The 13,839-nt window shown below is 53.0% G+C and overlaps 5 protein-coding genes; 1 reads left to right on the top strand and 4 right to left on the bottom strand.

The window, feature by feature from the left end:
- Positions 1-8,395: 8,395 nt before the first annotated feature.
- Positions 8,396-9,041, bottom strand: CHC_T00006602001 (hypothetical protein). Its single transcript, XM_005719167.1, has 2 exons — positions 8,904-9,041; positions 8,396-8,809 (listed from the first exon to the last, which is right to left on the bottom strand). Exons 1-2 carry the CDS (start codon positions 9,039-9,041, stop codon positions 8,396-8,398), a joined length of 552 nt encoding a protein of 183 aa, XP_005719224.1.
- A 248-nt stretch (positions 9,042-9,289) lies between these two features.
- CHC_T00006601001 (hypothetical protein) lies at positions 9,290-9,790 on the bottom strand. The gene has a single exon (XM_005719166.1). The coding sequence runs from the start codon at positions 9,788-9,790 to the stop codon at positions 9,290-9,292; it is 501 nt and encodes a 166-aa protein (XP_005719223.1).
- An 827-nt stretch (positions 9,791-10,617) lies between these two features.
- Positions 10,618-11,028, top strand: CHC_T00006600001 (hypothetical protein). Its single transcript, XM_005719165.1, has one exon. It carries the CDS (start codon positions 10,618-10,620, stop codon positions 11,026-11,028), a length of 411 nt encoding a protein of 136 aa, XP_005719222.1.
- Positions 11,029-11,114: 86 nt separating this feature from the next.
- Positions 11,115-11,369, bottom strand: CHC_T00006599001 (hypothetical protein). The gene has a single exon (XM_005719164.1). The coding sequence runs from the start codon at positions 11,367-11,369 to the stop codon at positions 11,115-11,117; it is 255 nt and encodes an 84-aa protein (XP_005719221.1).
- Positions 11,370-11,480: 111 nt separating this feature from the next.
- On the bottom strand, positions 11,481-13,830 carry CHC_T00006598001 (hypothetical protein). XM_005719163.1 is given in 2 exon segments: positions 11,481-13,011; positions 13,012-13,830. The coding sequence occupies 1 exon segment, from the start codon at positions 13,828-13,830 to the stop codon at positions 13,012-13,014; it is 819 nt and encodes a 272-aa protein (XP_005719220.1). The 3' UTR covers positions 11,481-13,011.
- Positions 13,831-13,839: the final 9 nt, after the last annotated feature.

Raw genomic sequence — 13,839 nt, 5'->3', positions numbered from 1 at the left:
GGTAGCATACGAAAGCAGAAGTGTCCCGAGGAGATCCCAGCTCTTACGAGAACCCACGAAGACGTCGACACGTATCAGCACCCCAAATACAGGACAGGGATCGCAACCGCCGCCGGCAAGAGGCAGAGAGGAGAGGGCAGTACGTGCGGCCTTACGCAAGTCGACCCTCGAACCGACGAGGAGAACGAAAAGGGAAACGGCCCTCTGAGCCGTAAGGAAGGCGACACCCTCATATCGATAAGGGGCACACGGCTCGCCGCACAGACGCGAACAGACAGATCTTCAAGGAGGAGCGATCTCGCCCGAAGCCCCTAGGAGGCACGAGAGACAGGGGAGATGGCACAGAGAAAAGACAAGGATGTATTCACAACCTCGGTGCCAATTGAATACCGGGACGAACCCCGACGAGCGAGTATTACGTCGTCACAACCCCTCTACAGGTGGGAGACACGCGCGGATCGCGAAGTCTGCGTCTACGCACAAGGACACTCCCGTCAGGAAGAGCGCAACACCCTCCCTTTTCAACTACGAGTCATTATCGACAACCGCCTCGATTCCCTGTGGTGACGGGGGCCCCTTCCGCTACAGCGAAGACTTCCGCCTTCCGCCTCTGATCTCGAACGAGAGCACGGCGGCGGACGGGATCGACGCATAAAAAAGGGAAGTCGGTGTAGGAAGGGGTGAGTAAGGAAGACGGAGCGCGAGGAGCGCCGGAAAAAGTCCTCGGGGAGCGCCGCGGGCCGAGCTTGCGAGGCCCAGGCGCTTCCACGCGGACTTCATTTGCTAAAAATTTGGAATCTAAAATTTTGTCAAATTTTACAGCAAGGGCGATGTTGTACGACACTCCTCGCCGGTCTGTGATCAGTGCCCACTGATCACAGACCCACTGATCAGAGTGGGGCCGCGGGTGCGCCGGATATTTCACGGGACGACGGGAATGACAGGCAACCGCGCTGCCCACGACCCACGAGCGCTCTTACTTCGCTCCCGCCTCCAAGAAGACCAGACCCTTCGGGGCAGGACGTGTAGCGCTCTCGTTAACGACGGCGAGGGGCAGGTACACATACGTCAGGGCGGCGAGGGGCAGTACCGACCGCCCCGCGCTAACGCTCCCTTCCCCTGACGTCATGCCCGCAAGGGCGAGGCAGTGGTGGTCTTCCGTGATCCCTGACCCGGACTACACCATGGCTGCGGAACGCTTAGTCGTCGCGCACGCAGCCACGCGCGGGCAGCGAGCACCACCAGCTCTGGGTGGCATGCTGTGTTGGGAGGCCGCGAGTCGGTACGAGGAAAGAAAAAAATTGAAAGAGGAGTAGGACAGTACCCGCCGCACCGAGCGGACGGGGACGAAGGCAACAAAGGCAAACATCTTTACGAATGGCACACGACGTCCCTGGTGATGACCCGGACCGCCTCAACGGCCGATATCGTGGCTACGGTCCTTACAGCCATGGTCGAACGACCCCGGGGGACAATACCCGGGGTGACGCGGAACGTCGGCGTTCCGCGGCGGGCCCTCCGCGAGCTCCTCGACAGTGGGCATGGAGACCCTCTGATACGAGGCGCCTCCGCGAGCGGGGACCGAAGCTGCCCTCGAACAATACGGCACGAGGGGACCGGCCCCCGGAACGGCATACGGATCGGGCCATCTGCGTGGCTGGCGGACAGCCTCGTGCGCAGTAGAGGCCCGAGCAGCCCGCAATCCATCTCTCTCTTGACGGTACCGATCGCGGTCCGCGACGGCGCGTTCGTACGCGCTGGTTTGACGGTGAGAAGCATCCCGCGCCGACGCAAGTTCGCGTTGCAACCGCTGCACCGAAATGGACGCCGCGTCCAGCTCACCGCCGAGACGGCGAGTCTCGCTACTTCGCGTTAAGAACCAGCTCACCAGCGTCGAGAGGAGATCCCCCACGACCCAAGTCCGGTCCCTGGCGTGCCCCAATGCACGCGCGAGTTCGGGTACAGATGTGACGTCCTCCTTCGTCAGGGAGAGGTCTCGAACTGCCACTCCTGAAGGAGCAGCGACCGCGAAGTCGTTCAGAGGCGGCACGGGGAGGACTGTTCCCCGCGAGACGGGCGGAACTGTTCGCTCGTCCGCCCCACGAGGGGGACTGGAATGAAACGGGTGTGCACCCGTCATGAGAGGGATCGGTGCTACAGCATCTAGATCTCGATAACGCTTACCGCGGTTCCGCCTCGGCCCGGAACCGACGCCGCCACGCCTCCCCCTCGCCCCGGCCGATTCTGGGGACACTGCCGCACGAGACGCGAAGGCGTCCATTCTTGCGTCGTACAAGAGGAAAGGGCTTCGTGTGCCCGTCGCAAAGTCCAGCCAGTAGCGGTAGTGACGCTCACTCACCTCGGACGCTCGCGTCATCAGAGATAGGACACCCTGGAGCGTCCAGGGTGCGGCCGCCGGATCTCGCTCGAGCGGATGGGGCGGGACAGGGGGGAAGTTGGACGCGAGGCGAGACAGGGACAGATACGACACCGTCTCGTTGGGATGAACAAACACCCGATGGTGCCCGCCGACTTCGGCCATAAGGGCGCTACCAATCGACCATGTCCACTCTTTCTCACAGCTATCGAGCAGGAGGGAGCGAGCGGGATGGCTCGGGTCCACGGCGGCATATCCGAAATGTTTCAGTACGAACGGAAGCAGGGGGTGTATCTCGAGCGAAGGGAACGTGTCGTGAACCGTCCTCGGGAGCGCGGGGAAGTCACCGGGGGAAAGCCCCTGCTCGAAGGTGGAAGACGCGAAGACGCGACCGTCCTCTTCAGACGATCCCCTGCAGGCCGCCCAGTCCCGATGAGCCACGGAGATTCCGTGGAGTCGCATCAGGGTGGCGGCCGATTTCTGCAGCGCGACCCGGGGCTTCGTGTACGCGTACGGGCGCGGATACACGTAGAGCCCCAGGATCTTTGCCAGGACAAAGCGGCGCGGACGGTCCGGGGCGAACCCGGACAAGTAAGTCGCCATCCGGTCCACGTACAGTACCTCCTCCAGTCCGAAGGCAAAGGTTCGATCCCCACGTATGGTGTCGGGAATCTAGTAAGCTACGCCGTCTCCTTCGGCAAGGAGACGGGCAAGCGCCACTGCGGACTGGTCCGTGAGGCCGGCCTCGCTGATCTTGCGTATGCGCAACAAGTCAGGGCGAAGATACGGGCTCGCCAGGACCTCCCCCACTGTCACGCCCACTCGAGCGTGGCGAGCCCACGGATGCTGAAGGTCGCTGAGCGGCAGCGGGTTGGACCGCAGCAGAGGAACGCCGAACCAACACGTGGTACTCGTGGGGCCCGACTCGTCCGCCCTCGTGGCGGGACCGAGGACCAAGGGGGCCACAGCTTGAACAGCGTCACTCGCAGCGGGTTCGACGAGCCCTGCAGCGGCGACGGGACCAGCAGAGGGGCACGGAGCACGACCCCCGCCATCGGCACGGTAGCTAGCCGTGCGACCAGGGACGCCCCCCAAGTTGTCGGACAGCGTGGTCTCCCTCGACGGCCGGGTCCTCTGGAAAGGCGAAGTTGTAGCGGGCGACACGCCACCCGCGTCACCGAGACACGGGGGCAGATGCGGCACGGGCCGCACGCCATCAGCTTCGTCGGCCGGCGCCGCATGAGCAAGCGCCGGCGGGGTGGATGGTGACGGAGGCGACATGTGAAAACGGTGTCAGTCGCGAGAGCACGTAGGAGATGATGGTTGGAGCGAGCAACACACGCCACGGAGAGAAGGGCGGAGCGGGCGATACGGCACGGAAGCCCGCGCTAGGGCAGACAAGGAAGCCGAAAGGCGGAAGCGCACGGCAGCACGGAAGAGCACGACGAGTAGGGGTCCGGATACTCCGCGACAGGGGCAGAAGAAATCAGGCGCGAAGACAGGAAGTTATAATTGGAAATATCGCGAGGGGTGGACGACGGACAGAGACACACGAGGCTCCCTTTAAACACACGTCCCCGCGGACGGTCACGCTTGACGGGGAGGCCGTGTGGTATAACGGCAAACTAGATTTAGATCTAGATTGGATCCCGCACTGTAGAGCCGGAGCTCTACAGTACGGACCCACACGTGTGCGCGACACGCACGTGCACTGTCAGCCCGATGCCTGACAGCGCTACAGTGCAGGCTGACCCGCAGTACAGTAGCCCCCTACAGTACATCGGTACTGTACTGTTATGATAGAATACTTTGTACATTAAGTACGCGAGCGACCGACGACGGAGGAAAAGGACAAGCACGAGCTTGTCCACGACTCTCCGTCTAGGTCAGCTCTGCCGCTTACTCTACTAGAACGACGGGCCTACTCTAGTCCGTTCTAGGCAAGGGACCGCGCGGGCAAGGACGCGCCAGCATGCGAGCGAGCCCGGATCCGCCTCCGCCCGTCGGTACTGGATCGTCTACCAGTACCGCACCGGGGCGTCGAGGCGTAGATCCGCTCGCGCGTGCGCGCGTCCGACCCGACCGCGCTCTACCACACTGCTACCAAGGCCCGCGCCCGGTCCCGTGTGTGCGGGGTGCTTCATCCAGTTCTCGGCGATCCGAGGTCTATAGGACTGGACGCATACACCCCTCCCCGCGGGGGTGTTTATGCTACAGAAGTGTGCGGGCATGTTGGCTACAGAATATATTCCATCATCTACATGCGTTAAGATTACATTTATTCGTTGAGCCCAGCCTACATACGAACGGCTGCGGCGTTGCTGTTGGCTGTTTGCGTTTCCAAGACATGAAGACAGCTGCTAGAGCTAGTTTTATGTCGGGTATGGAAGCTGCTAGCAGATGGTTCAATGTCTGGGAAAGGCAAAAAGCAGCGCGGCCGAAGATTTGAAAGGTTGTCCTGGCAGCAGGTAGCAATACCTGCTGCTAGGATGGCCTTCACATTCTATCCCAGTTAAAGGGGGGGTGCCCCAATTATTGAACAAAACGAACTTAATTAATTAAAAAAGACCCTCCTGAGCTCGGTTTGACGATCTTTTTTTCTACGGACTCCGTGTGGTGTGTTTTTCACCACAACGTTGCACCGCAATGCAGTCGATGACACAGAAAGCTACAAAGTTGTCACGGACGCGCAGGCAATCACAGGTTTTCTACATGTCAAATTTGCCCCAAAGATCGAACAAACAAAAAAGTTTATATCAAAAACAGACACTGTATGTATGAAAATCGACTGCCACGTCACCAGTTTAAGGCCGCTGCAAATCGAGAAACGGCTCAAACTGCCTCCGAATCCCAATTGCCTTCTTGTTCAAAGTACGCCTGCGCGCAACTGCACGTCTCTCTTCAATTGAACGAACGTTCGCATTGAACGCTTTTACAGATAATCCTGCCAAGCGAGCCCTTCGCTGCCACGCCGCACTGCGGCAACGGTCAAATTCCTTCTTGCTCTTAGCACTCCGCCGGGCACGATCCATGGCTACGGGATTTGCTCTCTCTTCAGAAATTACTTTCTTCAAAGCGACACGAGCCCACTTTTCTTGCGCCAGTGCCAAAGCATTGGCAGACGTCAGAACGAGGCCCTCTGTAGTGTATAGATAGCCAGAATGTAAAATCTTGGCGTTGGCCCCTATGACAGTGTCCCTTATCTCCATCCGCTTTGCCTCCATTTGCCGACACATCCGGTCCACGTCCATTACCTCTTCCAAATTATCACGCCCTGCTGGCCTGGGAGCAGACAGAAGCTGCCTCGGATTCATTGGCCACATCCCTGACTTACGGAAAGAGGTGATGATGTTTTTCCTGCTGAACGATTTTTCGTAGGCATCTCGCAGCATGCCGCAAAAGTCGAATACGTCAAATTTGTCTATGCTGTCCCGCGACACCACCAAATCCATTGAATCCCTAAGATACTTTTTGAAAGGCGAGAACAGAACGACATCTAGTGGCTGTGTCTTTCCACTGGTATGCGCTGGTAGTGCGTAAACGATTACGTTGTTATGATGTAAATAATTGATGACCTTAATCGACAAATGGGAACGATACCCGTCAAGGATTAGCAGTGTCTTATGACCGTTTGGCGTGTGCCGGTGGACATGTTTCACAAGGTGAATGGCCCAGTTGTAGAATATCTCATTATTGACTCCCCCATTTTCTTGACGACACGCCAGGAAGGATTCGGATGGTAAGAAGTCTGCTACGCTATCAGTCGTAGTAATCCCATCTCGCACAACCTGACGAAAAGGTAAGGGACTTCCCTTGAATACCAACAAGGGCTTCATGGCATCTCCATTTGCACATATTGCGGGCATCATCGTGACACGATTGACATTCATAAAATGCCCAACTTTTGCATCCCTTGTCCCTGCACGAGTCAAATAAAAATTAGCATCAGAAACACCCTTGCAATCTTTTGCCGGAATTGCCCCAGTTTCGTCGAGGTTCCATATGCACCTCCCATGAATGTTGTTGTCCTTGATAATTTTCTCTAACGTTGCGAAATGAGTTGTCAAAGTCATTGCGTTACACGCTGCATACCGAACTGCTTCTTGACGTAATGGAAGCCCCAATTTCAGTTTATCACCATGACGCTTGATAAAAAGGCGCAAAAATTTCGGGCCAGGACGTGCATTGACAAAAGATAGCAGCATTTTTCGAGAGGAGGGCATGCGACTGATGAGTTGACGAAAAGCTTCCTGAACATGCTGGCATCGGAGCGGTAGTCCTTGTTCTGCGTACCGACATATCATTTCTACAACAAGTTGTTCTTCGAACTCAGTCAATGCCGGGCGTCGTCCTGGGCCGATTTTGGTGCGAGTGAGAAGCGGCCCGTCTTGCATTGCTCGATAATAAAGTGTAGTCATGGGTATACGGTGTTTCGCAGCTGCATAGCGGTACGTTGAGCCAGCCCGGACCGCAGACAGTGCATGTTCAATGTTCCGTTGATTGCGACGTGCAGCTGTGGCGCCCTTCATGGCAGGAGAGAGGGTGCGGAGTCTCGAAACGTGGGAATGCGCCGACGTGGGAATGCGCCGTTAGCAGGCGCAAAGGACTTCATGCATAAAAGCATATGGATCATGAACTTAAGCTCGGTGCGGAAAAGAGCGGTAACTTCGTGTCTTCGAGACATGAATTCGAATATCAGATCGAATTTGCCCGCCCTTTCTGTGACGTTCTTGACAATAGGGTACCAGACACCGCTGAAGCCAATGAGCACATTTGTTTTTAAATTGATCCATGTCGTTTACCGCATTGAGGCATAATAGGGTGAGGAGAGAGGTCTTCTGCTGGCCCGGGCCCGGAAAATGACACTTTTTTCAAATAATATGTGTGTTTCGAACATTAGGGCACTGTTCAATAATTGGGGCACTCCCCTTTAGTCGGAAATATGAGTCACTCTGAGTCACGACAAGTCACTCCGGAAAGCCTTTGAAATCGGGCGTAGCGCACAAGGGCACCGGTGCTTGGCTACTGTACTACACCTGCGAATATGGCCCAGCAGGACATGTCAAAAATCTTCTTCACGACCCTATTTTGGCCGCTGGATCCAAAAGGCACACCGCCCAGTCGACCTGATTTACCCGCTGGATAGTTTTCGATTCAGCGCTGGATTGTGTTGCACGGCGCTTTGCCCCTTTTTTTGAGCCTCTTATGGATGCGGACTTTCTCGGTTGTACTTCCCCCAATCCCTCCCCTTTTATCTATTATTCTACCCCCGCCTTTTCGATCCGGCCCCGTCTATTTCAAGCCTTCAGTGTCGGAGCCCACACCTGCATTCTTGCGTTCTGACTGGTTGATCATGATGATGTGCACTGTCCTTTCCGGGGACGTGACTGAGGCATCTCTCGAAAAAATTGCGTTTGATTTTTTGGAGAGTAATTGTAGCGGTCAGGTACCCCTCTACACTCGTCGCGCGGCATGGACCGCAAGTACTCTTTTGGATTGTATGCAAGACGTATCGCGGAAAATAGCACGCAAATATTCTGTGGAGCACACTGAGGACACTGTTGGTCCGTTTCCGTAGTTGACGCCGACGATGCCGAGGCATTTTTTCAGAGAACCGTTTCTTCTCTGCTTTCACCACATGCAACTGAACTAATCCAGGAAAGCAACCACAGCAAAGTTTTATTATTATTCGCGCAAGCATGTGTCATACTTCTATTGCAGGGATAGGGGTATCCTTGACATTCCCCACTTCCAAAAACAAAATCAGAAGTCATCCAGCTTGTCCTCCTCCTCTTCCGTTAACAAGTGAGCCACCAACAGATTCCCAAACTGGATTCCTGTCTCAATATCTCCATTCATTCCCTCCACGTTTGCTTCGTCCTCGAGATCCAGCTCCCCACGATCATTGCTTGACACTGAATTCATGCGCTTTAGTTTCCGATTCAGCCACGTGACCTCCTTCGCCCACTGTGGCGCGTGAGACAGACGCAAACCCGATCGATCCCCAGATGCCATCATTTAGATGCCGTTCCCAACTTTCATCCTCGGTAATGCTAAGGAAAAAACGCTAATCATCTTACGAGTATCTCTCTGAGCCTTGGGAATTTCGGGCAAGGTCCCACAATCACAGAACCTCAATAAATTGTCGCGGTAGTTAGCTGCGTACGATCGGGCCTCCCTTTGCGCCTTGAAACAGGCCTTCTCCCAGCAAGTGTCGTACTTAGATAGCAATTTATATTCTCCAGATTCATGAAGTCTGAGGGCTGCGACTTTCGCCGCATTAAACTCCCTGTTTCGTTCGGCATCCTCACAGTCATTTTCATCGTCTTCGTGATCAATTTCCATTTCCTCTTCGTGATCTGTGCGGCCGTGACCATCCTGTATCGGATTTAAAGGGCTGTGGGAAGGAAGAGCATGCAGGAATGCCTTGACCTAAAATATTATGGAACTCAATGTTAGTATAATGATGTGCCGTTGTTGCAGGAGTAATGCAAAGTCGCTGAATGTAAGATTGAGCAGAACATACGAAATGGCTACGGATTGCTTCAATAGCGCGGCTGTGTGCCTGCAAAATTACTGAAAGGACCGTTTTAGACTTGCTGTTATCCACGATTTTTCTCGATAGAAACTTTTTGACATCCAGAATTGGCTTGTCTGACTGCATCGCAAATCTGGCTGCCCTAATAACAACCTTCGTCAGCTTGATTGAGGTTGCCAATGGTGCGTCAAACAGCTCAGCCCCCTGTGACGAAACAAGAATTTGCAGCGATACGTGCAGCTTAATGTAGTTCTATAGATGGTGATGTGTCCGCGGTCAGTATGGTTGATTTGTAACACTTAATCGTTCCGAAGCGAGTAACCAATAACTTACCGAAGCTGCTTTGACCTGCTACACAGTCTCAATACACCAGTTCATATGAAAAACGTTAGAGTACGCAGCATGTTTCTGGATACACATACATCAATATGGCGGTATGGGAATTGGGAGTTTACCTCTAAAATCTCTTTTTCCGCATCCCGTGCAGTTGAATCCCGGTGATCTCTGCCTACTGATCGCAAGTTCGTCTGGATTTGATTCAAGACATCCATTTGCTCGACATGCTGCTTATCCCCGCGCTCTTGCTCTTTGTGTAGTTGTCGCTCCACGTCATCCCGATCGGCCTCGTTTCTGAGTTTCCATTCATTTCTCATCTCGGCGACTTCTCTTCTCAATCCTTGATTGGAAGCTTTCATATCACGAAGCTCAACCAGTTGCTCCTTTGACAAATCTATCAGAGATCCAAGAACAGACACGAGTTGGTCAGTGGCAGTAGGCTTTCGAGGGGGGCGCGCGGCTCTTTTTCTGACTGCACCTGCTGCCCCAGGCGTCGACGGGCCCCCTTCGCTTCTATTACGATATAATTGGGAGGCCATCAGTTGCCCAATATCACGCTATCCGTTGACATGGATAACGGAACAGCACCCAGAGAGTTGCAGAACGGTTCAGTGCGGCTTGACTGGAGCACAAAAAACTAAAGGTGTAAATCGCGTCAGAAATATGCGAAGCCGCGGGACTACCATGGCTCGTTTGTCTGAAGCGAAAGTCTTCATTAGATCGAAACGCAGAGGACTTGCAATCTGCGACAATTGTATTTTAACCTGCACCTGTATTGTTACGCGCTAAAAACAATGGTGACAACTTGTCAACGTAACCGGAAATTTTGACCACGACCTCAATTGGATTTCCAACCGACACCACCCTGCTCCCTGCACAAGCACGACGCACCCGACTGAAGGCCTGTTACTCGCTCCGCGTACGATCGGACATATCAACACGAGCTGTTGCTTCATGCAAAGTGGGGGACAATCATGCCCGTCGGTAACCTGTTCGCATAAATTGCGATCGAACACCTTTGTGACGTTGCGCGATATATCAGCCCCTGATACCCCGTTACGGTCTTGATGCGCATCGTGGTGACACCCCGCTTTCCTGCCAAGGGTATTTCGTCTCACCACCGACTACCCGCTGGCGATACGACATTCGAAAAGACGCTCAGCGATCGGTCGATCGCGTACTCACACACAAGTCATGACACCCATCCTCATCCCGACCGGACCATACGTTGCGCTACACACCGGCTACGTGCCATCGCCAAGCCATGTAACACCGCTGTGTTAAACCCACCACCAATCTCCTCGAAGTGCATTGAGGTTGTATTTTGTGACAGATCTCATCTTTTGCACACTAAAGCGTACACCTAATGTCAGTACTCGCTGCACGGGAACGTGTATTCTCGCTCTTGAACGACGTAGTTGTTACTCAGGACGCTTTAAGTTCTCAAACACAAACCTGTTCCGGTAAGGATGTGTATTTAAAACCCGCCACTTCAAAAAACCTCATGTTCTTACGCGTCGTAGGCGTATCAGGTAGATCATTCATCCTTCTTTGCAGCCCATATAGCTTTGACACTGCCCAAGGGTCTGGTATTAACAATGCCGGTCGAACTAGGGACGATGGCAAGACACAGTCCAGCTTCACATCTCCCTTGTATTGCACGTATTTAAGCCTTTCATTGCCAAACTCTAGCACAACTTTTACATTGCCATTGTCGGGTGTAGTTGCTTCCAGCCTCCTGACTAAAGCTATTCTGCTTTTGGCAGTAGCAGCATGAGAAAAAATCGCTTGAACGACTCCAAAATGGATCTGGCCATCTTTCATATACTGAATTGCATCTTGTCGGGCGTAACCAAATACATTTTATCCAGCGTAGATCGTCTGCGAAAAACTTTGTTCCAGACACCAAGGCACAGTTGCGAGAAATCTGATTGATTTAGCTACACGCCATATAGCAAGGTTTGTAGATGGCTGCAACGATCTTGTAATCGCCTTCTCAGCATCTCCTGATGAGTCCGTGTCCTCTATGTCCTGCTCCATTAATAACACCAAACGATCTACATGCCCTTCTGGAACCACAGACTCAGCCGCCTCTTGTGCAGTGCATGGCTCTGGCATATTTTTGTTCGACAATACTACTGGTCTACGAGTCAGCAGGAGCTGCGATCTGGATTGCAAACTGTGGGCATCATGTTTTTTGGTTTCAATGATGGCTCTAGCGCTCAGCAGTTGGGGGGCAATTTTAGACAGCTGCTTGTTTGTCGAGCGATACGCTAACTTTGTTGCTTTGTGAAGTGTCTCATTGCCGTCAGTGGCCCCTTTCCTAAAACATCCGAAATCCAGGTTGTGGTCTGATATGTGCCTCATTATTCTGTGTAACTTTGTGTTTACTGCACAATTCCGTACAGTCGCTGCCTTTTTTCCAACTTCATATCCCAGCCTTGCTATGTCACTGATATCTTCCCTCGTCTTGCTGGCAACTTCAGGCTTCTGGTTAGTACCAAGAAGTTTGCGTTGCAAAAAGTCTATCATGAGAAGCAACTGCACGAAAGGGTCGTCATCCGGATTAATACTTTGCGGAATACCCATCACAGAATACCACAGAAAGGGAGCCATCTCACGCCGTATTTTTCCGGTAACACCCGCATGTCTTTCATTCGCTCGCTTTCTAAAAGGCTCAATCCTCGGTAGCTGGCATGATCTCGGTAGGTCCTGTACTCTTTGATGGGCAATGGAGACAATTTTTCCCTTTGTCATGCCGTTGTATTGCGGTGCCGAGTCAAATACGTTGAATGCGTCGTCCGTGACCTGTCTTAGTATCCCGTGCTCTATCACATGGAGCTTATCGAATGCGACGGAAGCGTACAACCGGAATGGATTCGACCCAGCCCCCGCAAAAGCGGCAAGAACGGGTGGAAAGGCAAGTGCGCTCACATTGCAAAGATACTCTGTTGCCTCTTTCAGGAGTGGAACAGACGATACGTCTCTCTGTATTGAACGGTTTTTGGCAAGCAATAGCTGGTTTGTCACAGTTCTGTAGACATCTCGTCCCGGATAGGACGTGGGAGCAGTCTGGGTTGTCCAGATATTTTCACATGTGGCTGCGCTCTCAGATTCACGTATGAAAGTCTCACTTTCATTATAAGATAGAAAGGATGTTGCAGATTGTTGTTCACTTTCTGTTCTAGATTCGTCTAGTGGTGCTTGGAAAGCTCGCTTTCGCTTTTTCAATCGGGAAGGCATTGTGCAGTGCGTACAATCACAAAAGCTGTCATGTCCTTTCAGACCACACGTCGGCCTCTCCTGCACTTGGTCGGCGACGTTCATACCCAATCGGGGGAAAACCTTGACACCATCAACAGTAGTACCGGCATGAGACCTCAACAGTGCTTCCCTCAATACCAGAAACGTGAAGCGATGCCACAGCTGAACTTTTTCCTTTTTTACAGCGTCATCAGACGGCCGCTTCTCTATGTTGCCAAACTTCGGAGTCGGGACAATTCCAACCTCGTGCCAGACGTCTGTACGTCAAATTAGCGAATCTCACCCTCATGTTGTTGGCACTTTGCGTGCCTGAGCTACTTAACGTAGTGCCGTCGCTGTAGATATCTATCATAAGAATTCTTGAATCACTGCTTACTTCTTTGGTGTAGTCCTCCATTGCTTTCGAATTCCATGGTGCTGAGAACCGCCTCACACCTGTCGTACAGTCTTCCTCAAATGGCAAAACTGAATCAATTCCCCCTGCTTCTTTAATCTCCTATATCAATAAGTCGAAAACTGGTCGAAATACGCCCGTCTTGTTGATACCGTGGTCAGAATGTATGACGGACGTCCTCCAGCCCTCAAGTGCGACTATGTGCTTCTTTGCTTTGTCAAGGTAGGTTGAAAACCGATCCGCGTTGTCGAACTGAATGGAGAGTTTCCTCTGGGCGTTTGGGTAACTTGATTCTAGAAATGCCAGGAGATTAAACAAACACCGCGATTCACTCAGGGTCAGGTGGGCAGCTGTGCAATACTCCAGTACAGCCTTTACTGCTGGATCGAGGTCTTTCAAAGAACGGAAGGATGGGGGTACGCTTGGATATAACTTCTCGGATGCGTCTCTGAACGAGGCGTAGTAGTTGTAAACCCCGCAGGCCACTTCACCACGTTCTGAATTTCCACTCCACGGTCTCCCTTGCTCCGCGTTATCTTCTTCATGGAAGTCATTAGTAGCATGCAGATACTGTTTTCCGTCAGCGAATATCGCAATATCGAGAGAGGAGCAATCATAGTCGGCATCGTTCGCCTGTGGCGGTGATTTATCGCCACTGCGTTCGTCGATGACCGCGCAACTGACAAATGCGGGGTTAAGATTTGCGGGAGCAGATGTCGATAAGCCCAACGGTTTATCAACTGGGATAACAGTGCCAAGTAGCGACGGTGGTGGCCAGTTATCGTCATGTTGAACGATAGATCCGTTATGTGCTCTGTTGATGTGATTACCAAACACAACCTTGTTTGAATATTCTTTCTCACAAACTGGGCACTCATATGTTCTGTTGTTCTGTGTAACTGCCGAGCTTGAACTGTTCATCGCAGTTGT

This window comes from Chondrus crispus, genomic scaffold (assembly GCF_000350225.1).
Source record: "Chondrus crispus Stackhouse genomic scaffold, scaffold_47, whole genome shotgun sequence".
In the NCBI taxonomy this organism is placed as follows: domain Eukaryota; phylum Rhodophyta; class Florideophyceae; order Gigartinales; family Gigartinaceae; genus Chondrus; species Chondrus crispus.
Note: the sequence above shows the minus strand (reverse complement) of the source record. Positions and strands in the feature narration are given on the sequence as shown.

Excerpts from the sequence above, each read along its gene's own strand:
- CHC_T00006602001 (XM_005719167.1), bottom strand. The coding sequence starts at position 9,041 with ATGCAGTCAGACAAGCCAATTCTGGATGTCAAAAAGTTTCTATCGAGA. Across the intron at positions 8,810-8,903 it reads AAGCAATCCGTAGCCATTTC|GTCAAGGCATTCCTGCATGC; the intron begins GTATGTTCTGCT and ends ATAATATTTTAG.
- CHC_T00006601001 (XM_005719166.1), bottom strand. The coding sequence starts at position 9,790 with ATGGCCTCCCAATTATATCGTAATAGAAGCGAAGGGGGCCCGTCGACG.
- CHC_T00006600001 (XM_005719165.1), top strand. The coding sequence starts at position 10,618 with ATGTCAGTACTCGCTGCACGGGAACGTGTATTCTCGCTCTTGAACGAC.
- CHC_T00006599001 (XM_005719164.1), bottom strand. The coding sequence starts at position 11,369 with ATGCCAGAGCCATGCACTGCACAAGAGGCGGCTGAGTCTGTGGTTCCA.
- CHC_T00006598001 (XM_005719163.1), bottom strand. The coding sequence starts at position 13,830 with ATGAACAGTTCAAGCTCGGCAGTTACACAGAACAACAGAACATATGAG.